This window comes from Lampetra fluviatilis, chromosome 19 (genome assembly GCF_964198595.1).
Source record: "Lampetra fluviatilis chromosome 19, kcLamFluv1.1, whole genome shotgun sequence".
Classification (NCBI taxonomy): domain Eukaryota; kingdom Metazoa; phylum Chordata; class Hyperoartia; order Petromyzontiformes; family Petromyzontidae; genus Lampetra; species Lampetra fluviatilis.
In genome coordinates this window covers 12,008,059-12,035,794 of record NC_136293.1, presented here as the reverse complement: position 1 = coordinate 12,035,794, position 27,736 = coordinate 12,008,059, and the positions used below count along the sequence as shown (strand labels likewise).

General features: G+C 43.5%; 1 protein-coding gene across 2 annotated transcripts in view; it reads left to right on the top strand.

The window, feature by feature from the left end:
- The window catches only part of C2CD3 (C2 domain containing 3 centriole elongation regulator), a 44,654-nt gene extending 18,447 nt beyond the window's left edge, over window positions 1–26,207 (top strand). Inside the window, exons 27-35 of one of the 2 annotated variants that reach the window (XM_078865088.1) lie at window positions 378–516; window positions 1,694–1,758; window positions 2,612–2,802; window positions 8,272–8,396; window positions 10,162–10,392; window positions 11,664–11,896; window positions 13,285–14,365; window positions 14,896–15,004; window positions 24,994–26,207. In XM_078865088.1, the coding sequence (XP_078721214.1) occupies window positions 378–516; window positions 1,694–1,758; window positions 2,612–2,802; window positions 8,272–8,396; window positions 10,162–10,392; window positions 11,664–11,896; window positions 13,285–14,365; window positions 14,896–15,004; window positions 24,994–25,131 (2,312 nt within the window). In that variant the 3' untranslated portion in view covers window positions 25,132–26,207. Of the gene's footprint in view, window positions 1–377; window positions 517–1,693; window positions 1,759–2,611; window positions 2,803–8,271; window positions 8,397–10,161; window positions 10,393–11,663; window positions 11,897–13,266; window positions 14,366–14,895; window positions 15,005–24,993 lie in introns of both variants that reach the window. The other variant, XM_078865087.1, reaches the window with a different exon arrangement.
- Window positions 26,208–27,736: the final 1,529 nt, after the last annotated feature.

The following is a 27,736-nucleotide window of genomic DNA, read 5'->3' as shown; positions in this document are numbered from 1 at the left end:
GTGCGCTGTTCCAGCCTTAATGGGCTCGCTAACAACACTTTAGTCAATGTAGGCTCTACTTGGGGCCTTGTTTTTGTACTGTAACAATCCCATTCATCAAGATTAAATGACTGGCCATGCAAAATACCGGTGATGATTGCTATACGATTCTGACCTGGGCTATCCGTAGGTCGACTTAGCCTTAGGTAAAGATGAGTGAACGAAAGTATGTGTGTGTGCTGGCTTTAAAGTGCACATTGCCGGGCACAAGCGCCGTGGTAACATCACGGCCATTTAGTGGCGAATGGCGGTTGTTGCTGGTCGGTAGTTGCCATCAACCATGTGGTGTAACGTGGCTCAACGGAGTCGGTGTTCGTCTTTGTGAACATGCCTCGCAGGGAGCCCACGGAGTCGCCAGGGGGCACCGCCGCTCAGCTTCCGCGTCTCCTATGCAGTTTGCGGCGCTGCTGAGCCCGTGTTCACCGAAGCCGTCGGCACCTCCAGCTCGCCCGTCTGGGAGCACCACCTTCAGACACGGTAGCTCGCCACGCTGTGAGAACACTCGTGTGTACACAGAGCCTAAGTGGCACGTTGAGGCTTTCCAAGGTAAATAAATCGACGTGAAGTATTACAAATATATTATTTTACGTCGCACTTTTGGCACAGCTCAGTGATGCCCGTGATGACTTGCGCACCTGCATACCAGCACGTGATTGCAGGTTAAGACAATGTACTCTTAAGAATTGGCCAGTCATGGGCATTTGTAACAATACGTAATTCATGGTTACACCCAAGCACGTCACTTGAATTAATTTTTAGGAACAGTGTTAATCAGTTGTGTTGTGGGCTTTACATGGGCATCTGCTGATATCATCATAATGTGTGGCATGCATTTCTGTACATACTCTGTTATTTTCTAAACAGTACATTGCTGGGAGATGGATGAACAATAGTTTATGTGTGTAATTAAAATAAATGATCTTCATGTTCATCAAACATAGGTTGATGCTCATCTTCTGTTTACAGCCCTGAATCGGTGGTAGAAATTCCACCCATTTATGTTGCGGCAAATTTTGTCTGTAAGGTGACCGTCTTTAACTTCCCACAAAATGGAACTCGTTTTTACCGACGCCAGAGTAAGGAAGGGCTGAATTTACTAACGCCTGACTGGAATTTTTAACTCGCAATCTTCCCACTGTGAGTGGCGCTCTCTAACCACTTGGCTGGATGGTGTCATGTTCTGATATCAACACCATTTTTTTAATATTCATTACGTATCACTTGAACTCTACGCGGTAGTTATAATTCTTTTAATTTCTTTCATTTCAACTCGACGTGAACCCGGTACAGAGCACTGATCACAGAACAAGAAGGGGGGGGTGGGGGGGCTGAAATCCCGCAAGCTAAAGGCAGAGATCGACACGGCAGGGCTTGATGAAGACGGGTGGATTGGGGGCTCTGCTCCACCCAGGTGGGAAGCCTCTAGCAGAGAAGTGAAAGTTTATACGGGGTGGGAAGATAAGCGAGAAGATAGCTAACATACAAGGGGAGAAGGGAGGTGGGAGAGAGAAGGGGAGGGGACGAGGTGGAGGGGGGGGCAGGCGTTATAGTTTAATAAGCTTCGCTTTGCCTCCGTCACTTAAGGCGTTAATGTTGTGCGTCTGATGTCTCCTTTGTGCCCAAAACATCGACTCCTTGCACTGCGTTGCGACAGCCTCTCAACACAGCTTCTCCTTGACCCCAGGCAAAGTCTGGTCTTCAAAGTGTGGCACAGCACAGGTATGGCAATCAAGAGTTGTTTTAGCAACAAACATAAGGTGTGTTGTGTGTAATAATGCATATCATTATATTATTAATATCTTCTTGCCTGTTCAATTTTGTATCTGACTCCTTGCCTTCTTATCGACCTGTGTGCCTGTATTGATGTCCTTTGTCAACACGCTTTGTGTTCCCCTAAATTATTTTGCGCAGTCATCGGTACATTCACCAGACAAAGGCAGCGCCATCTTTACACATGTGCGACATGTGCGACATGTGTACATGTACATGGCCCCCACTTTAGGCCCCTCAAAAAATATATGTCTGCGTGTTTCTTTCCCTGTGTCTCATCCCATCCTCTGCCTCTATTTGTTTACGTATCCAGCTGTCTGTGTCTCTGTCATTCTGTCTCTCTTACTGCGTGTTTCCCTCTCTGTGGGGAGCACAGGTGGTGCATTTTATCACTCTTTTCAGTCATTTAACCCATAACACCTGGGTTTGCCCCATGACCTCTTGCCAGCGAGCCTTCAACACTTTACGTGGCTTTAAAGTGCGCCAAGTTTAGCACACGAGCTATGCTAACGTCACAGCCACTTAGTTGTGAATGGCGGCCGTTGTTGTTGCCTCTGGCTCTTCCACCTAATTTCAAATGAGTTCACCTTTAGTGTGTTGTTATGACTCTGTATTTGTTTATGCATATGATATTCGATTATTTTGTCTTCGTGTGTAAACATACAGCCATTTATTCAGAGTTTTGCTGGACTTGGAATCTTTCGGCGAGCTATGCTGTTTGAGTAGTGACATCGGCCTCTGTGTTTTCCGTCCCCTTACACGGTTGTCGAAATTTCGCACTCTTGTCCACGCGTCCCCACAGGTCAAGGGGAGCGTGCGCTGGGATTCGCGTCTGTGGACCTCAGCGCGCTGCTCTCGGGCTTTCAGAGCGTTTGCGGTTGGTACAACGTCGTGGACGTTAATGGGCAGTGCCGGGGCCAGATCAAGGTGGCCGTCACGCCCACCGAGGGCGTGGTTCACCTCCGGGCTGCACGCTGGCAGCACGCCGATACCGTAAGCCTCGCGCTGCCCGCTGCGGCACCGCGGTTGACAGAAATAGTAGGCAGTGCAATAAATCGTCCTCCTCGAGATATGATGAAGTGTCAAATTCACAGTCACGCCTGCAGTTCGAGATTGATGTTCGTGTTTTGTTTTTGTGTCGTTTGTACAAATGGTGTTCACTTCCTTTGCCGAAATGTAACATTGGCATATTTTTTTTATTTGCATAATTGTGTAAATAATGTTTTTTTACGTACATGTGTTCTGAGTGTAAACTTCATGTGGCTGGACTTGAACAGAAGTGATTGGCAGTATATTCTGAAGTCTCTTAAAGTCGACAGTGTGTGGCTGTGATTGAGAACGACTGCCCACAATTCTGTTCCTTGAGATTTACAGAAAGTGTGACAGTGTTTTACACCGAATTACTTAATCAGTTACCCTACTTATAGCAGTTTATCAATACATATTTTTTACGTCATTTACAACTGACTCTTGAAACAAGCATATTTGTTTTTCATATGAACCTTGTTTATATGACCCACAAATATCCGAAAAGGTCACGGAAACTCACCGGGGTGAAACACCCATACCTGCTTAACTTGCCCACCAGACCACGTCCGTAGTCACTTGGGCAGGGACTATTTCTAGACTGGTGACGTCTGCGATGTCTCCATGCCACATATGGCAGCCTTACTGGCATGGTTTTTATTGCTTGCAAAAGCTAAGAACATGCCAGCTGCTATGGTCATATCACGCTTTGCTGTGATGAACTTCCTCTGCAAATGCATCACCTGGACAGTTGACAATGCAGATGGGATGTGTGCTGGCTGCATCAATAGAGTCCATCCACCCGATTAAGTTGGTCCGACTGCTAGCCGTTCGTGTAAACACGGCTACGGTGGGCCCCATTGTAAAGTATAGATTGCATCTGAGTTATTGTATGTTGGAGCAGTGTTATTCTTTAGCACAGATGGCATATCTTTTTAAATCCTTTATATTAAGTTCCCTTGCTTGCTTGCTTGCGTGCTTGCGTGCTTGCTTGCTTGCTTACGACCGTGTAAATCTTTTGGTCGTTTTTTAACCCACTTCCCGTGATCCAATCGAGTTGACATTTTCCACACAGACTCGTTGTGCGAGACAATTAATGTTCGTGAAAAAAAATTCCCAAAATGTTACACTTTTTAGGGAAAAAAAATGTATTTTACATATATTCAAATAGAACTAATTCATGGCTTTGGCTGAACGTCACAGTGTAAGAGCCCAGAGCGTAACCCCTCCACAGGCCGTGGCGGAGTAGCGCAGTTGGTAGCGCCCTCGCTTCCCATGCCAAAGGTCGCGGGATCGATCCCCGCGTCCTCCACAGGCGAATATATTTTTAAATCCTTTATATTAAGTTCGCTTGCTTGCTTAGGACCGTGCACATCTTTCGCTCGTTTTTTAACCCACTTCCCGTGATCCAATCGAGCTGACATTTTCCACACAGACTCGTTGTGTGTGACAATTAATTTTCATGAAAAAAAAATTCCACAATTTTACAATGTTTAGGGAAAACAAATTAAATATTTAATTACCAATTGCTTAATGGTGGCAGACAATCATCTGACCCATAGGTGGCAGCCATCTCAAGCCAGAGGACGAGAGGACTCTAGCCGCCACGCATATAAAGGATTTATAGTGAAAAACTTTGTTTTTACGGGTTTACTTGTTAGATACTGTGACTGTCCACACCATGGCAGTGGCGACACTTGCTGACATGCAAGCTAAACCTGTCGACCATTGTCATAGGGGTCATCAAGTGCTTGAATGTTTAATTCCCAAGATGCATAAGCAAACAACTCTATTCAAAGAGATTGGTTAGCCTTAACATGATGTGTATAAGTATTATGTGTCTCCATTATACAAGTAGGAACAACAGGTTCCACACTACCCACCAGGGATTATTTGTCTGTCTGTCGTGCATATTTGTCTGTCGTGCACGAATGCGCTGTCCAACCAAGTTCCTACCTGCCCACTCCGAAGGAACGTGTTTACACTGATGATTGTGTTGGGCCAATTCATTAAGTAGTGTAGCCATTGTAGTACATGCTGATGTGATAATCTTCCATTGTAAATGTCATGATACCCACAGTTCATTATTACACAGTAAATTCATTACCGTCATCGTCCTGATTTATTTATGTTTAGAAACTGGTAAAGGAAGCTTAATAGAGGGCCGATTATGTTGTCTGACAGCAGACCTTTATGAGCAGTTGTATGCTTTGTTTGCATCTCTTAATTCACGCTATCATATTTCTCCATAGATGCGGTGTCCTACTCTCCGCATACAAACACAGAAGTAGGGTAATATTTACAGATGACAATTCAACAGCGGGTAGTCTGTTTTTCACGCAGCACATTATGCCGTTTAATTCTGGAAGGGGACAGGAGTGGTCTTAGGTAGAGAACACGAGCATACATGTTGATGCCACATGTTTTTCCATGGTCATTTAGCAGATTTGGACGGCTGAGTGGCTTGGCAACAGTCCAGATATATAATGATGGAGCACTCTACTGTGTACATGGAAACTAGTAGCAGCCCAGATAGAATTGATTAACGATTCCAGATCTAATTATATGCCACAATGTACAGCAAAATCAGGCAGTCTGGATAATTTTCCATTGCTTTGAAATGTCAAAAAAATCAATTCGGAATAAATGCATCAACTTGTTACTTAACTGTCGTGAACATAACACAAAGTCCCGTTGCTTTCATGTCGCTCCAAAATATGGCGCTTGATTGTAAGTTTGCCGGATATTTTCTCGAGAATATTTTTTTATGGTGGAATCCATTGGAACAGACATTAATGGTTGCATTATGGTTTTATTATATTTTCATCGGAAATGTTTATGATGCTATTCCCATTACTGTATTTTGTTAAGGCTTTTCTTTTCCTTTTCAATATACTTGGAAAACCACAACATTAATTTACAAGAGCAGTGTCTCCTGTAAATAATTTAAACTCTTCTCATTGTTTATATTTTTAGGAAATATGGAACTTTAGCTAATTATGGAGGGCTGTTGGTGACTTTTTTTTGCTGGCTATCTAAAACCCGCATATGCGTGTAATGCCTTTTAATAATTGTAAGTGTATTCAGTGTTTCTATTGTCTGGACAAGGCTGATTGGTAAACTGGGGGAAAGATCATGTTGCACACAGGACACTTGGCATATTTGGCGATAGCTTTGAGGCAGATGCTTGCCCAGGGGGCAAGACAGGGCATTTAAAAACCGCGTGCTCGACATTTGAAATGTGACGCTGGTACTTGCGTCAACATGGCTCCAATCCTTCCAGGAGATGTGCCAACGCCGGCCCATGTTGCATGATGGAACTTGTGATACAGGTGCCTATATTTATAGCTGTGTTTTATGAACTCACACGTAGGTATGTGTGTATGTTGAACTTCTTTCACACTGTTCATAGCCAACCGTGCTAACCAGAGGTACAGGGGGAAGGACAACAAACTAAACACCAAAAGCAGTTCTAAAGAAATTAGTTTTCAATCTCGAGTTCAAAATGCATAGCTCCAGTTGCTTCCTAATATCGGAAGAAAGAGCGTTCCAGACGGCCGCAGAAGCGCATCTGAAAGCGCGCAATGCAGTGACCTTCGTTGTTTGATGGCTAGCCAAAAGCATATAATTAACCATTACAAGAGTGTATTGCATGGGCCCTATCTTAGGTAAATACCTGGTGTACTGATTTGAGTTATATTAACATGTGTAAACGGTCGCCAGATACCAAGTACCTCAGGAGAATGATTAAAACGTAGGTGATGGGTTATATTAATGCATGGAGGGTGAGTTGAGATGGGCTTTGTGGCATTGGTATGAACTTAATTTCACTGTCTGGGGAAGCGCTTGTAGGCAAGTTTGAGGGAGAATGTGTTCATAATAGCTTGAGTGCCAATGGGGGGGAACTTTCATGCAAACCCGTGTTGTAATGAAAATAAACAACACTCTGAACACTATAGAATAAAATGACATTCTGAACGCTGGAATGAAAAGAGGGAAAATCCAGATTATGGCCACTGTGCTTAAGATTAGCGAGGTGTAAGCTGTGCACAGGAGGTTCTTATTTATAGAACATATTTTCAAGTGTTCTAAATTTAGAGCAACAGCTTTTGGAACAAGTGTTTTTTGGTAGCCTTTTTCCCCACCATCTGGTAAATACTTTTTCAGAAATGCATTTGATAAGGCTCTTATCTGGTCAGTGCTGTTGGTGAAGGTGGGGAGCGGTGGTGTGGCAGCATAGAAGTACAGTCCAACCAGGGATTTTGCCGGACTGCCCTATACTGCCCACCATGTTGAGCTGTCAAGCGCCAACCTCTTTGTGCATTGTGGTAATTGGTTACCCATCCAAGTACTATCCAGGCTCAATTCTGCGTAGCTTCTAAAATAATGATGTGGGGAGTAATCTGGGTGATTTGGTCATAGACTGACAACCATTAAAATGAATGAAACATTGGAACATTAGGTCGTAACAAAACATTTGAGTCCCATTCTATAGTATTTGAAAATGTAGTCTCCCCTCCCCCCAAATGAAATATATTTAAAATATGTGAGCACTTTTATTTCATCTAAGTGAATGTGACCAAGCGTGACTTGATATGGCAGCGTGTAGCAGGCAGCAACCTACAAAAAGAGCTGACGACGAGGTCATCTGTGGGCAGTTTTAAAGAGACTGAAAAACTTTCTCAAATATCTTCCTGCTATTGGATGCACTAGCTCATTGGGAAAGGAAACTAATTTTATCTCGAGTATCTTCATGTTTTGTGCATTATCCATTGAGGCTTCTTATGTAATTCCACAGTGCTGAAATGTAAATATGCAGCTGTTTAGCCATGTTATTTGCAGCATAAAAAAGGTCTTAAGTACCTTGTCCGACCGTATGTGAATTTCAAATGTTTTGGTTAAAATCTTGGAAGCAAAAGTCGCAATAATAAAAACTCTAAAACGTGAATGCAATGTCTGCAGGTTATCACGTGAACACGTCACATACCATTGCACAATTATGTGTTGCATAATACAGAATAAGATACAATTACAATATAGTTGTCCACCCACTACACTACAAACCCAATAACTTATTTTCCAACCCTGATCATGGTTAACATTAATGGTGAGTGATATTCGAACAAGACGTTGGTGGGACAGCCCATTTCTCCAACTCACATTGACCAGCGTGGTGAAGTATGCCAGAAAAAAAATCCACTATCTACATAGTGTGGGGAGGCCATCATACAGCAATGAATTGACAAAGGGCTGTGAATTAACAATACGTGTCATTTTTATGAACCACCTACGTGCAACCGAACATTAAGTATGAATAAAAAAATGCAATTGAAAACTGTCTTCTGCAAAAGACGTGGAATTCACGACAACATGCGCTAAGTTTCTTGCCCCGATGTTTAATTGTGTGTTGTGTTTCGTGCACCACTGTGTCCCAAGGTCCCAGTGCAGCCAAAGTCCCGAGGACCGCATTATCAAACAACTGCCGTCTACAGCATGTTTCCAAGCCATATCAGCAGATTCCCTGAGCAGCACATCAGTACAAGCGCTACGCTCAATCACAGGTGTGGAAATCGTGGTTATGTAATGCCAACGATCGCATCGCTGCATAATACGACATTGCCTGAGCCCTGAGCTAAGCCCTTGTGTTACTGACCTTGGGATCTTGCCAGTGGCAGATAATTGATCCAGTTTGTGGAGGAAGGTGACACATTACAATTTCTCCCTATTTAATTTGAAATAATACGTTCTAATAAAGTAGAATTTGTAATGCTCAACGGTTTTCGTCCACTCTCAAGAGAGTGATTCAGAGAAGTCTGAAACCCAAGACAAGCAGCTAAGCAGCCAGAACCGGTGGAAACAATTTCCCAATCTCTGTGGTCCTATAAGTAACCCTAACCCAACCCCAATAATCAGTGTTTATTTCGAATGGGACAAATACAGATTAACATTTGATTTAGTTTCGGCACCTTTCAAGCATTCGACGAATCAAAGTCTACGTGCCGAATCCAGGGCCGAATTTGTCGGCAGAGAGAGTGCGTGGCGTGGCGTGGAGAACTCGTGTGCAGCAGTAGCAGGTGGTAACAACTCCCAATACATCAACGCATAATGCTGGGATATCATTCGGCGAGTACTATTTGATTTACATTTGAAATTCTGTTTAATAGTATTATATTATTCATAATTTAGATTCAATGTTATATAATAGCGGTATTGTGTATAATTCACGTTAAATGCTGTACAGGAGTGTTATGTAGCATATAGGTCGACTCAGCCTCAAATTAGTACTTGGTGCGGTGTGTAAACATCTCTACTGGGGAGACAAAGGTGGTCGGGCTTGGTCCTGGCCACCCACCCCCTCGTGTACTGTGCTGGCCTTCATAGGTGCTCGCTAACAGCACTTGCCCTCACAGTCTGTCAAAGGCTATACACAGGGTGTCTTTGTCTTTATAGTAAATAATGCGTTTAAAGTTCTTAATAGCTTCATAGCGTTTAATACATTTTAAGCACTGTACAGTCACGTTAAATAATGTTACATATTGATACATTTCAAATGCTAACCAGTAGCAACATGCAACACTTGGAGAAAATGCACAAATTAGTGACACCTTATTGACCGTAAAAAAAAGCATTGGGCAAGGCGCTTAGCAGGAAGGGATAATGGCTGACGGGTCGGGTATTTCACGAGTGTGTGCGATCCACCAACCCTCACATCTAAAGTTCCGCATCACAGGCACGCTGGCCGCCAGCCGTGCTGCATCCACTGCTGAATGAAGATGTCCCCGAGTCGTAGCCATTCCTCGTGGTCTCATGATGCAACTATCCACCGAGCTCCAACACACGAGCCGATCTCATCTCTCCCTCTCCGTGTGCTGTTCGTGATTTTTTGGTTACTGCTCCGTGGTCAGTCTCGACCACGGGCCATCATCCCGTCAAGAGCAGTGTCTTCCTGCCCAAGCCCACTTGTCTCTTCAGAATAGTTATTCTGGTGTCTCGAATGTCAATTTTTGTCTGTGATACGTGTGTTCTTCTTCCTGTCTCTCCATGCTTATTTGTGCACTTTTTAACTTACATTTTTCATTCATTTTCTTTGCCAGTGTCCATATTTATTATTCATATGTCAGAGCAGGTAATAAGCTCAGATTGAAAACTCTCTTCTTTGGGCACATTGGTATATGGCTCTTTATTTATTTAAGCGGTGTCGCTGAAACAGCCCTGTATCCGATTTTCTGACTTACAGGCTTGAGCACCGTCATTATATTGCTGTTTGTAAATTCATGAAACATTTGCTCATCGACGCCGGCGCTGTTTGCTGCTGTGGCGGCACAGGGCAACGGCGGCGGGCGTCGGCACAAGCCGCTCGCGCTTCCGGGAGCACCGCGACAACGTGCGCCGCTTCCACCAGTCTCTGCAACAGCCAGAGGGGAGCGCGCCCGGGGAGGCATCCGGTCCCACGCATGCAGAGTCCGTGGGCAGCAACGGCAGCAGCGGTGGCAGCGTCAGCGATGGAAGTGGAGACTCCAGTGAGCCCGCGAAATCCACCCTCCTGAAGAGCCTCAGGTAGCAGCGGGCTAAGGGGCAACAGCCCAAGCTTGTGTGCAGAAGGTGGCAGCTTGAAAGGAAGTTTGTTTAAGGCTGTCACATTTCTGCGAGGTTCGCCCGAGGCACCGGGTGATCTGGGTGTCCCTTGTTCGGTTGGCACCGCCCACTTTTTAATAGCCGCACGGTCTGACATGATCTGCGCAGTGGAGGATGTGAACCTCATTTTCATTGGGGATTAATCGAGATGACCACTGTAAGTGAATGTGCAGCACTTGTAGGATTGGGCAGGTGGAATTAATAATGAGCTATGGTGACTTGGCCAGACCAAAAATATATAAAACGCCTTTCGTCTCCTATTTCCATATATAATGAGCCTTTTAGAAATGCACAGTATTGATGTTCTGTTAAAAGAAACAGGTTTTTATTAGGCTGCCAGTTTTTATTGTAATGTGCTCTATTCATTTATTTAATACCAATCAGGTTTTTGCATGAAAGGTTACAAGCAGTCCATATATATGTATTTTGTCAGCTGCTGCTGCTGCTCTATTCCTTTTTCGTATGGTGGGGAGCTGATCAGCAACGCTGCTATGTTCATTTGGAGATGGATGAGTGAGTTGATGGCTTCAGGAGCAGCCTAGTGAATATCTGAAAATGCTGCCGGGCAATGGATCGAAGCGGGCAGTGGCGTTACACGGAGGTCCACGGTTTGAGATTTGTGGCCACGGTATGCAGTGTGGACCCCTCATTAACTTTCCGTCGTTGATAGGAGGTAGCCGCATCTGCCGTGCGAAGTTTGAATTGAATTCAATGCCGACCATTTTTTTTGTGGCAAATTGAAACTGCGATGTTTTTCTGTGGGTTCAGGAATTAAGTGCTTGCTTAGGTTTGTATCACGATGGCGAGATGTTCACTACTTGGTCAGGTATACAGGTCGTGGTTTTGATCCTGACCCTTGACACCAGTATATTCGGAATTTGCATGTTCTCCCCGTTGTCACGTGGATTTTACTCCAGGTCCTCTGGGTTTTCCTTTCACATTTAGAATCAACATCACGCATTTAGAGTATTTGGCTGCTGTAAATTTCCACATGATAAGCCACTTCATTAAGCAATCATTTGTGGCCAGGTCGCTTCTGAAAAAGAGCTATATAGCCCAGTGGGCCTTACCTGGTAAAATGAAAAAAAATTAATAGTTTTAGGTTGTTCTCCACTGTGTCTCCAGAACTACTACTGTGAGCCGTGACCATGCCACCCACCTCAACGAAGACACCCTCGCATGTTTTCCTACAGGAAGAACCTGCGGGAGCTGGACGACATGCAACGCTTCTTCACCAAAAGGCTGTCGGTCGTGCCGGATCCTTGGCAGAGGCAGTCGGAGGGGCCCCGTAAGGGAACAGTCGGGGAACAGAGCCACCCGCTGTGTACGGGTGGCACAGAGCCAACGGGCACGAGCGGTGAGATGCATGACGAGCTGCTGGAGAAGTCCAGTCGCCTGGTGTCAGAGGTCAACAGCCTCATGTGCGGTCAGTAATTAGTTTACTTACAAGGAAGTAAGCAAATATAAATCATCGTCGCCATTCTCATTTGTAACTCAAACCATTACCATGTGTTACATGTCATTCTTTATAACATCACACTACACACCAATCATTGAACAACCATCATATTGACAGTATAATTGAAATTATAGTTAATGACTATTACCACAACCAACACCAATTATATTCATCGCCATATTTTCTATAATCTTTCTACCGCTGGTTTACAGCGTTCACACCACGCCATCACCATCTCTCAAGGGTCCTCCTAAATCACAATCCACGATCCATCCGATTTGTGCACATGAGTCGCTCTCATCGACTCCTCAACATGGTGGCAGGCGTTCATTCCATCATCTGGCTTTGACCCTTCAGCCATTATTCCTTCCAGTGATATGCCCTCTCCAAACGCACTCATGTTTAATAACAGTCAACGCAAAGAGGCATGGGTAAAATTTATTTTTGCAAGTACACCGATATCTATAAAAGAGCATATTGATCAGAAAACATGCAAATCCGTGGCATATTGACTATTTAGTCACCAACATAAAATAGCAGTCCATTACCCAATGAGCTGTCTAGTCCAGTACTTGCATATCAACGTTTATTTCTGCGAGGGAAATTTAGACTGGTTTAGAGTACCATCTGTTTAGTTTAGCAATTGTTCGGATCATTAAAGAAATTGTCCAGGGTTGCCTTGCATTACAGGTAAGAGACCTCCACAAACACTGTGAGATGACCATTCGGTGCACTGTTCTTAATTGACTTGTACTAATGTGGTGATTGCATAAGCGGCCTCAATGGATAGTGTTGATGGATAGCGGCCTAAAATGGACTGTGCACAACAGCACAAATAGTCGTACTTCCAATTGAGGACGTTTTCGATGTGCGTAACATTTTAGGTTAAAGTAAGGATTTTCAAATGACATTCATTGTGCTGCACCATGCTCTAACTTTTAACATTCACTGAAATTAAATTCAAGTGCAGTTGAAGGCATTTTGCATTACATGCATCTGATGATTAGTAATAGCATTCTGCGCTTGATTGCAAGATGACGGGTGGAGTTTGAATATTGCCGATTTAAATTTTGCCATGAGCCAGTTGGCAAGGAGTTGACATTTCGTTTCCTACAGCTGCTCGCCAATTATTGTAGGTCATTCACGTATGACGTTATATGCCTGAGACGTAAGCATAAGCAAGTCATCATAAGTCAGAGTCAACGCTAACTTCCAATTTTTTTTAAATCATTCCTGTAATTTGCATTGCCTATTTGCGTACGATTACCCATTGCTGTACTGAAAAAGATGGCCTGTGTGTTAATGCTAGATAGGCTAATCCATGCATGGATAATCAGGTTTGCATGGTGCAGCAGGCACGGCGCTGCCACCGTCGACACAAGAGCCTGTGTTCGAGGAGAATGCTGACAGCGTGGAGCCGGCCCTCCTGTCTGATCGATCAACGACCGCCAGGGAACACGAGCCGGCTGATTCATGGGATCCAGTGGGCATTGGTGACCACCTGCTGCCCATCTCGTTTGATGCGGAAACACCTATGTCCGCGCGCATGTTTACAAATGCTGCCGAGCTCGCATCTGGCAGCCTGTCAGCCGAGGATGACGACTTCCGTCGAGGTGAACACTACGCGCACCAAATCGACGGATTTGATGACATCATTGGCACTGGCGTCAGAGATTTTGTCATCGGGAGCGCAAGCGATTACGGTGACGGTGACTTTGACGAGCACGTCGTGGAGCCACGAACACTGAACGACATCTCGGTGATCACGGACAAGACGAGCCCCTGGTCCAGCGTTGTGTCCGACCCCGAGTCCCACGCTCATGGCAGACCCAGAGCAGAGTACAGTCTCACTTCACTCATCCCGTCGGAAGAAGGCACGCGGAGGAACACGAGCAGTCCTGAGCAGCCCACTCTTACTGCCGCGCCCGACTTTGAACAGATAGACACAGATCCTGCTGTGATGGACGATGGTGAAATAAGTAGACTTGCATCTGTTGGCTTGGAAGAGCTGGGGCCTGAAAGTTCAGAAAATTATAACACGCCCATCCCATCACAGGGTATGCATTCACAAAACAATGACCACTGCGCATTGCTAGAAGTGGACATCAACGATGAACAGTTTGATGACGCGAGGGCTGATGCAGATGCTGATGTTGCAGCCTCCTCGGTGAGTGCTGCTGCATCGGTTATTTCGGAGCGACAGACTGAGAACACCCTTTCTGAAAATGAGGAGACGGATCACGGGGAATCTGAAGGCACGCGTGAGAGCCACGGTTCTTCTTCGAGTCACAGCGATCAAGAGCGAACCACTGAGAAACGTGTCGGTCAGATAGTCTCTCGGGACGAACGCAGAGCAGCAGCAAGTGATGAGCACTCATCCGATGAGGAGCAGGAGGCGCAAGGAATTGAAGAAGTGGAGGAAAGCGACTTGAATGTGTATCCTTAATTGCGCTGAGAAATCTTTAAAAGAGCATCGTTCCACCATTATCAGTCGCTGCCATCATCACAATATGAGAGACATCCGTTTTTATTATTCCGTAGTTAATTATTTGAATGGAATATAATTGGGTTCTTCCCATATTAAGTATAATAAATGTATTCTTGGTTATTTCGGTAAAGTCACGTAGAAAAACCACACCTGATGATGATTGCTTGTGTTGCAATCGAAACGTCGCGAGAATTTTATGTTTTATTTTTATTTATTATTTCCCTTCTACGTGACTTTACCAAAAGAACCAAGAATATGAATCCCTGCAGTCACGAAAGCTTTAAATCGAAATGTAATCGGAATATTACTGGTGATGTTTTGAAGTGAATGGTAAAATTGACCTATTGTAATGTAACATTTTCCATTTGAACGGCCTAGTTTGTTTGCTATTTTAAGCTTTGGCTGTTTCCACCAAGTCTTTAGAATCCAAAGTTTCTATGAAGTGAGTCATTATCTTAACTTGATGCCATGCCACTAGCCCTGGACCAGAGCCTCTGCCCAACTTCTTCCTGCCACCTCGTGACTTGGAGGCTTCAATGAGGGCACTGAGGCTGGCCCCTGTATTCCCTGCATTCTCCGCACGGAAGGTGAGAGAGACTGGCACTCACGCCCGCATTTCCCTCTGCAAGTTATAAAACTACCGACTGTACGAGAGATGATTTTGTGCAAGTCCGATTTTCTCATTTCTCTTCTGTCTCCCAATTCTATAACCAGGTTGTTCATTCAAAATCTATTAAATGTCTTTTAAAATGCCAAAGCCTGTGTTTAACATACATATACATATGAACGTATTGGCGGTATACACCGGTGCGCGGTATAAAAAAAAAACTACTTTTCACAATCATTATTTATTTTCCTGCAATTCGCAACCCCGGTCAGAAAATCGTGCGGGGTGCGTCAAAATCAGTTCTCGTGATGTCGAAGCATTCGGAAGATGAATGTCAGTTCAAATGTTTATTTTAGGCTGTTTTATAAGGACCGGTGTGTTATGCTGCACCGGTGTACTGCCAATACATCCATGTCTCCCAACTATTTGGAGCACTGGTTAGAGCTCGGCTCAAGGGCAAAAAGTTGAGCTAAAATTCCTAACTGGTATGATCTTGGCTTATCATCGCTCATGGGTTCATAAGATAACTACCACTCTGGGATGTGAACAGTGGTTTTTCTCCTGTGGACAGACTGTCCTATAGATAGGTTTATCCGCAAACAAATGTCCCGCATTAGTTTGAGAATAGATATGTTTGTACCGTATGCGACAACATGGCCGCAAAGCTGCCGCACTAATGCCCTTCCTGGGAAGCTGTCTCAGCAACGGTAACTGGTGGTGGTGAAAGAGACGTCGATCATCATAATCGCCATTGGTTTAAGACGATAATTATATTAATACGATAGTGATGACAGCGGCGGCAGTTATGGGTCACAAAGACAGGGGGACAACAAGCATATTTATCTTCATCCATTACCTTTCTCATCATAATCATAAGTCTTCTTTCACATTTGCATAACTTAAAAAAATGTATAATGAATTTTGTGCTTTACTGTGCACGGATTTGCTTTGGGCCATGAATTCTGCAGATAAGATATATTTGGTGCCCATCTGGGGGGCTGCTTTTGCACTTTTTTATTTGAAAAGTCATGGACTTAGGAGTCCAAGGCACAGGTTAAAGTTATGAATCATTAATCGGCCAGACCCCACGGATATCGAATTACAGACATCTCACTGGATGATTTTTAGAAGGCCCTTCGACTCGAATTACAGACATCTCACTGGATGATTTTTTGAAGGCCTTTAGACGACATTAACTTGAAACATTTGTACATATGAACACTGTACTTTTTAACCTTTGAATAGAAAATCATAATTCAAAGTGTTTTTGTCAATCCACTGTTGGATGATCGCCTTCCCATGCCATATTAGTCACGAGGATTGTTTGACCATACTTTACCGGATTCGTTAGTGCTGGTCGTTGTACCACTTGACACTGATGTGAGCCGTGGCTGAAACTCGAACCCAGGTAACCAGGTTCAGTTCGCTAACCCACAGGGTCAACGCTCTACCAAACGATAAATAAAAACCCTCTTGTAAATCCACTGCTTATGTTTGTATTAAGAGTACAACCAAGAACCTCGTACTTTAGCAACAGACACTATGAATAGCTCATCCTGCCAAATGGCAACAATGCATCACATTCACTCTGTAGGGTTATTTCTAAGTCATAATAACTCATACTTAAGCCTACAGTGCTGCCTTCATGAATAAAATAATCGCGGTCAGTTTCTGCTGCCCTTTACTGGGAACATAACACAGTTTGGGCATTCACATTGACAGTTTAAAATTGAGGAGCGACCCTCAACCGGTGATCTTTGTCAGGGACCACTCCAAGCTCTGGAAACGAGTTTTCGTCATTCTGGTAGGTAGTCACATTCACAGGCCATTCATTGAAGACCCCCCATGGATACTCCAGCTGTTTATATTCACGAACCTTTGGTATGCTCACTGTATTTAACATATTGCCCTGCCCCCCCCCAGTGTGATATTTAAAGTTCCCATATAATTGATCCTAAGTTTGTATTATTAATGCTCAGAAATGAAACATCTGAGCTTGTTATGTGAACATTGCGGTTGCCGTAAGAGACACATTTTCAACGAGTGATAGATTCTCTGGAAGTGCGTTTCCTGTCCCAACGCAAGTGAAAGCCCCATCGAGAGGATGTCGCTGGGGACGAATAATTAATTTCAAGTTAACACATTCATCCTGTATCCCCAGTATACTTCCCCGTGACTCGTTGGCTCGCCGTTCAAAGTCGTGTTTATTCTTAGCCCGAATTAAAACAAATCTCACTTGGTTCAGGGATCAGTATAACCAAGTCACCCTGAAAGTGAAACATTTTTGTCAGACCTCAAAAGTCAAGTAAACGTAAGCCTGGCTGTGTGTGGGATGGGGGGGAGACCTGCTTGGGAGGACCTGGTGGTGTCAACTCAGACTGCACAAGCCCGACACATTACCGTACAGCAGTAGCCATCATGTATGTATGTTGAACTTGTTTCGCATCGTACGTAGCCAACCGTGCTAATAGGAGGTGCACCTGTTAGCATTGTGTCTTACCCCTAATATGCATAGTTTGTTTTCTCTCCAGATGTTGCAGTTTTCTCCCACATGCCAAACAACTAAGCAAAATAGTTACAAATTCTAGTGTGGCACCCTCCTGAAAACATATATGGAAAAAAAAATCCCACGAGGACCCATTGAGACTCTCTTGGATACGTTATTAACATCAGACAAAGGATCTAATTCAGGGTTTGGCGGCTCGTTTGTTTAATCTGGACTTAAAGCTTTCGTGACTGCAGGAATTCATATTCTTTGGGTCTTTCGGTAAAGCCACGTAGATAGAACAAATAATAAAAATAATAACAATATCACAACGTTTCGATCGCAACACAAGCAATATAATATATTCTCGGCAGCTCTCCCGCTATATTTTTCACCTGATGACGATTGCTTGTGTTACGATCGAAACGTCGTGATTTTTTTGTATTTGTTCTCTCTACGTGGCTTTACCGAAAGACCCAAATAATACGTTTCTTTAATCTTCGTTTGATGGCCACACTGAAGGTTTTGCAGAATATTGTGGTTTTACTGCAACGGTTTATTTTTTTCGCTGAGTGCTGAATGTGGCCGTGTGAATCACCTCCACCGTTATTTTACTTATATACAGGAGATCATCGATATACAATAGATAATAGATATACAGTAGATCATCGATTATCCGGTTGCTTCGGGGCATTGCGGATTGAAAAAAAAATGCTAAATAATCGATAATAATTATTTAAAATTGCACATTCTTGTATGACATGCTTTTTAGGTGTTGTTTTTTGTGTGTTTTAAATGTGTTTACTGTATGCAATTGGCATAAATAAACATACAAATAGACGGATAAATATCCTACTTTAAAATGTTATTGTATTTACTGTACCGTACTTACCACTCCTTTCTCGAAGACTCTGCGTGGGGTGATGTATATACGTACAGTATTTTAATTGTTTAAGTTGTACGTAGTGTATCATGTAATGTATATAATTATAGAACACTGAAATCAAGCTGAGCTACTTTTCTAGTCTCGCACATCGTGCCGATCGCCGGACTGGTTACAGCATCTGGAGCGGTTTTGCCGGATCGGCCCGGGACCGCAGCAAGATAATGTTGGAAGCAGCTGGATAATCGATGATCAAGGCAGCTTTGTGTTCATCATGATCAAAATATACGTTCGTCACCGCAGCAGGCAGCATCAGATTTTTGTGAAAGAATCCAGTAAAACGGATGCGGCCTAGAGGAAAGTTGTCACGTGAACATTGATATACCCCATTGGATTACCAACAACCCTCCACTGACTATAATGATGCACGGCATCATACTGTGAGTGGATTCACGTATGTGTGCACGTGTCACAAAGCCATTCCTAATGTGGTCAAATTTACTTCTGTGTCATTATCTGAGCTTCCTGTAGCAAGCAGTGTTGGAGAGAAACGTGCATTCACTTGGTCTCCACTTTCTGTTGACCTATGCACCTATCACATTGCAAGCCAGTGTTTCTCAGTATGAAGGCACCATAGCAGGCACAGGCTTAACTGTTCCAAACATAAACGCGAATACTGGATAGCAAATCCTCGGGTCGGCGGACCTATTGGGTGCAAACCAAAGAGTTTGGCGAGCTGCTAAACTAATTTATTATCAATGTAAAAACTACCCTGTTACTGTGTTGCTGTAAATGTATTACGGTGTGTGTTATTGTACCCACCATTCCCCAGGCACCCTTAGCCTATCACCTCCCCACCATCACCCACCACTAACGACGTATTGTTAAGTACATTTGTTACACTTTACTTATTTTATACATTCTGAACAATGTAACATGTTCTCGTGTATTTATATTATACGTTATAGATTGCATCACATATTATAAAGTACATAGCATGTGCATTCAATTATATTCTATTACTGTTTCTTATATATTCTATTACAGCATTTCATCTGTATTTTAAAAACAGAAAACAACATTTTATTGCTGACCTGGTGCGTCTATGTGTAAAATCTAGCTTGCCGGGGTTTCACTGCATGCACACTTGAGGAAATGTTAACTGCAAACATTGACCTATTAAAATCATGGCCACGTATTCGTACCGTCATTGAATTACACACCTCGGTGTGGCTGTGGGTGTGTGCGCGTCATTTGCGCAAGTGACTGGCGGATCATTCAGTATCGAGCAGCGTGAAGTTTACGCTGTAGGCCACCAAATTTGCGAGCGTGTTTACGAGTATAGGTGCTGCGAGAGATGCCTGCAAGGCTCCTTGTATGTTGCTGGTCCATGTGGACACATGAACAAAGAGAATGCGGGTGAAAGGTTGCCCGCTAACAGTTGGCACAAAGGTCCCCAGCTGAGCCCCGTTACGATAACTGTGCGTGGCTTTTCCATCAAGCCATTTTCATGAAGCCCTCGGATATCCCAGCTGCAGTCTTTTTAAATGTAGCTTTGCAGTTGTATCACAATTCTACAGTTGAATCGCTGTGGTTTCCTGCGTTGACGAGGAAGGTGATGCAACAAAAATGTTTTAACCGTGCCAGTCGGCTACTGTACGATTCTAATTTTGTTTCAACTTAAGCTGCTGACATTTAACATTAAACCTCATCGCACTCTACAGGCTTGTTCAGGAATGTCACTTTAGGCCAAGAACCTGCTTTTTTTTTAAACTCGACTTTCCCGAATGTATATTTATGGTGAGCCCTCATTAAATGTTTTCATCCTTGTTGGTGCTATAATTCAACTCCTGTAGAGCGATGCCCCCATCCCGAACGCCAACTCCTGCCACGGCTTTTGTGGGTTTTTGGGGGGGGGGGAGGGGGGCAGCAGCGTTACGGGAGATCCCTTTATCCGTGAGCATCGGGAGCTGTTTTCAACCGGTGTATTTAACACACTGCCCCAGCAACAGAATTGCTTGCTCCGGACTTGGTTAAGAACCATTGGCTGGGCTGTAGCGTCACGTTGCCCTTTCCGAAGCCCTCCTTCCCAATCCGCCCGCATGACGAGAGAGCTGAAAAACAAGCGTCATTTGACTCTCCTCCCTTGCACACCAATCTGTGAAAGGGGCAAGCTGCTGCCGCCACCACCGCGCCTACTCGTTGTTTTTCAAAAGGGATCTCCGTTTCCCAGCCGGCAGAAGAGCGGCTTGTTGTCTCACCCACCTAGCATTTGCCTTTCAGCTTCATGAAGGGGGTCGGCCAAGCCCTCTGTGTCCTGTTTCGTGTGTGAGCACTCGAGCTTAAATAAAACATGAGCTGTTCTTTGTTGCACACTCGTCAATGTAGAACTCCTGAATCCCCGACGCTCATTATCATCATAATAACTGTGTGGGTACAGTATTAATCGTTAACCATGTGCCTTCCTGTTGTAAATGTACTCTAGTTACAATATTGTGAAAGTTGTGCTTTCGATGAGACGTTAGTGCTTGCATACGTGGATCTATACAATGCCATTGCATTCATTTTCGAGAGCAAATGAAAAACCAACTGTTTTCTCCATTGGATAAATTTTTAAGTAACGTATAAAAAGAAAATAGCAAAAGCTACTTGGTTCATTAATTACATATTATTATGCGTTTACCCGACATTCAAGGCTCTTGTAACGGGAGTGTTTAAAAGTTTGAGATTATCACAGCGCAACACACATAATTGCATTAGGTGATGTTCTTCGCCTTAATTGCCGAGAAGAACATCTGCGCTGATGTATGGTTGCAGCAGCTGTAATTTGCTGTTAATCTCTTTATCATCTCATGGACTGTTTCATTCAGTGTACATGGGGTATTGCCATGGCATTGGCTTGCAGGGTCAGGGTCCCCCCCCCTTATAGATGCACATCGTAATACCTTGTCCAGCTCCCTCCTATCAGCTTTAACACAAGGCAGCGTTAAGCTGATAGAACCATACTCTATTTAATTGACTGAAGATAAAGTTTCGTATAAGGAAGAGGTCATTGTGTGCTATTTTTGTTGCCTAGAGTACCTGGAACATTCCCTATTGTGATTCCAGAATGGAAGGGTTGTGCAGTGTGTTGCAAATACTGGAATAGACATGCTTTTGTAAAGCATGTTTAGTCGGTGTATTTTACCATTGTGATTGAAATGGTTTTAGATATATAACGCAAACATGTACATCGCGTCATCCGTGAACATTATGTGCATGTAAATAGAATGCTGTACTTTTACAATGTCCTCACAAGTATCCATTACTCGTGTTGCTTCCATGCAAATACAATAACAAGTGCAGCTTGAGCCGACATATTTGATCCTTGATTTTGTAGAGACTCGTGTTGTGCTTTGTACCCTTAAATAATGAGAAACTGCTATCTGGTGCATTTGGCATGGTCACGGTTCTTCAGGCTGCCAACTTCCATTCTCTGCGAATGTTGAAAGCGATAGAAAGCATTTGTTTGAGTATCTCAGACATATATAACAGCACATTGACACAAACTTAAAAGCAAGCATAGTTGTAAAGGAGCCCGTAATTGATCCCTGTTTGTTCATTATGGTGATCATGTTCTAAACAATGTCCTTCAATGCTTTACATTTCTACTATGTAGTAGTACCAGGTCGGAATATATTTGGGGGTATTTAGCCAACCATGCTGATGGGAGGTGCTGCGGTTGTAAAGCTGCTTATGCATTTTTTTGGGTGATGCGCACAAACAGGTTCAATCTGGAACAGTCAAGCCCAGCACCATTGTACAGAAATGTGGAAGTGAAATGATAAAAGAGCAGGCATGAGAGCTTGAAACTAAGATGGAACTTTTTTTTATCAAAAGCAATATTGATGAATACAAATTGCAATATTTTATTAAACATACAAATGTACAGCACACTCCAAAGGTACAAGCACATACATATGCAAACGCACAAAATTACATTCAAAATAATTGCGTAGTAAGGTGACTATCGAAGCACGTGACCCAGGATAGAACAGACATTAAAGACCCTTTCATATAATTCTGAAATTTAATTAAAGCCTTGACGAATACAAATTGCATTTAAATCATATTGCCTTCCACGCATGTTCACAGGGATCTACGATTCAAAAGATAGTAATTACCTCGGTGAACGAATCCTCTGGGAACGAAGCTCATTTAGAACGAAGTCCGCATTAAGTTTGACAGCTGAATTCAACACAGCACGTGCAAAACAAAACAATATTGGAATCTTTTTTTGGGGAGCTCGCAAAAAAAGATACCAAATCTTACTGTTTTTGCACACTGTTAATGATGCGATGCTTCGGGTGTCTTGGCACTTCCTGCATGCTCTGTTGGAACATATAATAAATATATAACCTCAAAGAACGGTGATGGAGGGGGGCGGTGGAGTGGGCTGAACTTGTTTTTTGGCTCGAGGTTTTAGACAGGTCATTACAGTACAAGGGGGGAGAGAGAGAGAATAAAACCCCACAAGAAGCACTCGATGCTGACATTAATGCTGGACCATGCACCACCGGGTTCGAATATTTTGACCCCGATGTGTGTCCCCGAGCACTTTTGCACGGGCATCGTTCGGTGATTGTCAAAGTCCTTCACGCCGAGTGTTTCATGTGTTACTTGAAGCCAGGACGGCTCAAGCGTTCGAGGCCGTGGTTGTAACGGTGTTGAAATATTGAATTACGGGATGATAACTGATTTTTTTTTTTAAATGCAACAATGATGTTTTGCAATTATTCAAAGTTGTCCAAAGTATCGTTGGTTGGCACACAATGTGTTTATTTGGAAAGTCTAAACATATAGAAGCAGATTATATTTTCCGCCTGAGGACGACCGCTTGTGTTGCTATCGAAACGTCGTGACATTATTTTTTGTTTTATTCTATTTGTCTACCTACGTGACTTTACCGAACGAACCAAAGAGTATGGATTCCTGCAGTCACGAAAGCTTCAAATCAAGATATAGAAGCTGAACTTGTAAAAGCCCAATTTGTCTGATAGTTTTTTTTGCCGCTCAGGATAATTAATGTACATCTCCTTTACAGGTCCAATGTTACGTAATAAGTGGAAACATTTCCTGTTGTTGTTTCAAGCTGCCCGGCACTGCTTAGACTTTGCCAAGTACGACAATTTTCTTTGTTCCGGTTTCCAACAGATTGGCGGGCGGGGGTGGGGGGTGCCTCTACTATAACCGCACAGCGAACTGCTCAGTGGCGCTGACTGGCTCTGGCTGGTTTTTGCACGACTGACGCAATGGGAAGAATGCATTTCCAAAATTACTGTGCGATGGGTATAGCGTGACCAGCTATTGGGCAACAGCGGATAATGTGAACATCACCTGTGCCACACCACTATGCAAACCTAACTTGGTCAAGAAAATTTGCCGACAAAGGGCAGACTGTGCAGCAGCAGCAGCTTCTGCATGAAAGGAAAACGTACTAAACATAGACTCCGATGTGTATTTCATCTTGCGTTATACAGATATAGAACTGTATGAATAGAGTGCGCAATATACGCGCTGCGTCTTCAACATTATTTAATCTTCTTGCAATTTTCTCCAGGTTAGTAACACATTTGTTTTGGAGAGAAAGAGCAATGATTATAGACTGATTAATAATGCAAAAGGGTATATGCATAGCAACAGACTGAACACGTTTTTGCGGAAAATATCACGTTACGTACTATATTTACCATATCCCGGCATCGCTATAGATATGGAAATGACCACTTTACACTCGCTGCTGTTCACACGGCAGAAGAGATTAACTTCAACTGGAGGACACTTGCAGTTGGCCTCATCACACAATCCTGCTCGCGAATTGAGCGCTGTGAGCCGTGCCATAAATTCCCCCTCCCCACCACCACCACCAGCCACCCACCCACCCAAGTGAGATTGTTTTTCCTTCTAAATCTTGCACTGGACAAGCAGGGGCCCGTCCTATCCCAGTGCTCTGATTGGTTGTCTTGGCCCTGCATTCACGCGACTGCTCCTCGTGAGATGCTAATCCTGGGGCCTCTGGACATTCCACTTGGGACACCCGTTCAGTGGGGCCCCTCGCCCCATCTCTCCCTGCCCCTCTTCCCGCCTCTCTCTCCCCCACGAAGACGTAGGTGGGTGTGCGCTGCACAAACAACGCCTGCTGAGAGCAGCAATGTTCCCGGCCCGACGGAGGACTTTGACCTCTTATAACCCTGTCCTGTTTTTCGCTTCCAACGTTCCTTTGGAACGTAATTTAGTTTTACGTGAATTTACAGTTGGTGCATTGTTTTTGTCCTACTGCTTTGTTTGAGCCAATATTGCTGATGTATTATCTGGCTGTTTATATATACAGGTCTCGCTTGAAGGATACTTGTTGTCTTGATGGACTTTCAACAATTTGATTAGTACAGTTGTGAGTAGAGATGCCCCTTTGTCACTGATGACAATGTCGAAAGTATGTGCTGCAGATGACATTTTGAATGTCCATCTGCAACGCGCGTCTCGTTAATGTGCACTTCGAAGCCATCAAAATCAATAACTGCATTGTCTGCCATGTGATCTTGCCCTTGCCCGTGCGTGACAGGAGGGCGAGATTGGCACAAGCGGGGCAAACGCGCGCCGCACTCCGCGACTCCAAGCCCACCTGGCACCGTCACTTCCCCCAGACCAAACCAAACGCATCGCGAAGATCTTTTCCAGCCGCTACTCCAAGCCAGAATAGTGCGTGCGTACGTGCGCACACGTGCTTGCGAGTGGACATGCGTGCCTGCGTCGCGCTGAAAGGTCTCGATGTCTCGACAGTGAGCTAAATCTGTGGGAGAGTCTGGCCAACTTTAAACGTGCATCACGGTTGTGGTGCTGGGGCCGTGCAGGCAATGCTGGTATCGGATCGCCCTTCTCTCGATGGTGGTCTGTCGACGTGATGCCGATTGATATTGCAGGTATCACCCTGATATCGGATGTCCCTTGAAAAGCAATAGCTCTCTTTTCTTCGTGTCCTGAGGACTGGTAAAAAAAAATTGTAATTCTTTATCAACTTTTGCATACCTTTAGCAATATCGTGCGATATAGACAATCTCCAGATAATAATGAGAAATTGGAATTGATGGTCAGTGGTTTCCCACTAAAATGGGCATGGAGAGTGATCTTGTGTTTACAGCTCGTGGTGAGAGCGGGTTAAACCTAAATTGAAAACTCAATTCTTTAGAAGTGCTTTTTGTGTTTAGTTCGTTTTCATTCTGCAGCACGGTTGGCTACGTACGGTGCAAAAGAAGTTCAACATTACATAAGGACAACCAGAGTTTAACTTCACACAAATTAATTGTATTGACCAAGCAGGGATAGAGGGCCGAGTCCACCCTAAGAACTCGCATGCACTCTGACTACTGTACCTCCTAGCAGGATGTTAGTTTATATTCTTAACATACATGGTATCACAATGCTGCTCTTGCTATACACATGCGTATTGCAGTGCTTGGCAATGCGCCTATTTATATACATTATAGACACGTATAACTCAATGCTGGATAGTTGAAGTTGTTAAAGCCACACCTTCCAACGTATGGGACCAAATGTAAAAATAGAATAGTTTCAACCACAACCTATGAGCCAATCGTAACCTTCGGTTATATGGTGCAATTTTCTTACAATATTTCTCTTCCATTTAGATGTATTTGAACAAGGTTCATGCTTCTGTTTGAAGCCGATTACACCGATTAATATTTGTCCATAATCTTATCAGCTGCTATAGATTTAAAGCTTTTGTGACTGCAGGGATTCATATTCTTCGTTCTTTCGGTAAAGTCACGTAGAAGTGAAATAATAAAATAATATGAATATAAAACAATAAAAAAATAAAATTGTTTAATATTCATATTATTTTATTATTTCACTTCTACGTGACTTTACCGAAAGAACCAAGAATATAGCTGCTAAAGAATTATGAAAAAAAAAATCGACATTTAAAGTATACACTGGAACACTGTCAAATAGAGCATGGCGCACTTTGTCCTGTCAACACCTACAAATTAGACTTCCAAACATAGGCAGGCAGGGCTTTTCGGCCCTGACATGTGAGTGAACACAGTTCCCCCCACACTTGTGTACGACGGCAGTAGCACGCGAATGCGCTGTAGTTTGTGATTATATTCTTGGGGTTTTTCGGTAAAGTCACGTAGGTAAAAAATTAAAAATAAAATAAAAATCACGACGTTTCGGAGGCTTGTGTTGCCTCCGAAACGTCGTGATTTTAATTTTTATTTTTTACCTACGTGACTTTACCGAAAAAACCCAAGAATATGATCCTTGCAGTCACGAAAGCTTCAAATCTAGTTTGTGATTAATAAGTGCACTTGTAATTGAGAGTGATTTTTTTGTGTTTGTTTCAGTTGTGTGCGATGTTTTTGTCGTGTTTTCAAACATGAGTGTGTATTATGCAAACGAAGTTAACCCGAGGGCGGAGGCCTTTGGGACCCTGTTCCTTGTTTTCCAGTTTAAACGTGTGCAGCTGAACCATGCATAATAAAAGGAAATCATAAAGTAGTGAATTGGTCGGGATGAGTTTCGCAGTGGTTGTGTCAACCACTGCTCCACTGGAACGGTCGTTTTGAGAGGCGATCGTTTGGCCAAGATCGGTCTGAGCTTGGCATGAGACACCTTCACCGCATTCCAGTCACTGGAATTATGCCACCTGTCTTGAAACTATGAGCAGATAAGGATACAACACAATCCTTTGTTGGACTGTACGTCTATGCTCCCCCATCTATCTACTCCCAGCCTCCATCAAGCCGCACTGACCGTGATGATGAAGTCTGGTCGAAATTTCCCTGCACTGCATGAAGAGGCCTTCACCCAGCAGTAGATGGACAAAAGAGCTGTAGGAGTGAAACTATGAGCCAGGAGTACACAGCCTCCCAAGCTACAGATGCAAAATGTTACAGCCTGCAGAGTAACGTTCTTCTCAAGATAGTTGAAGCATGATGTCACCGTGAAGTTGTTTTATGTCACCTTCATGAGCCGACTTTTAACCCTAAACATGTTTTGGAATCTAGCCGAACTGCACACATATTTGGGCAGCATTAACAGTGGCTGTTGATTGTATAGAATGCACTAAATAGGTTCTTATCTTCCAGATTCATTATACTGTGTGTATATTTTATACAGTTCAATTATATACTTACATAGGTTGAACACAATAGAAATTAAATGTATCTATTGATTTCTTTAGAAGCATACATTCCTTCACGTGCCCAGAGATGTACATTTTATGTAATAGTTTCCCTACAAGATCTTTATAAAGTAAATGTTTTGTATCCAGTCCTGGATAA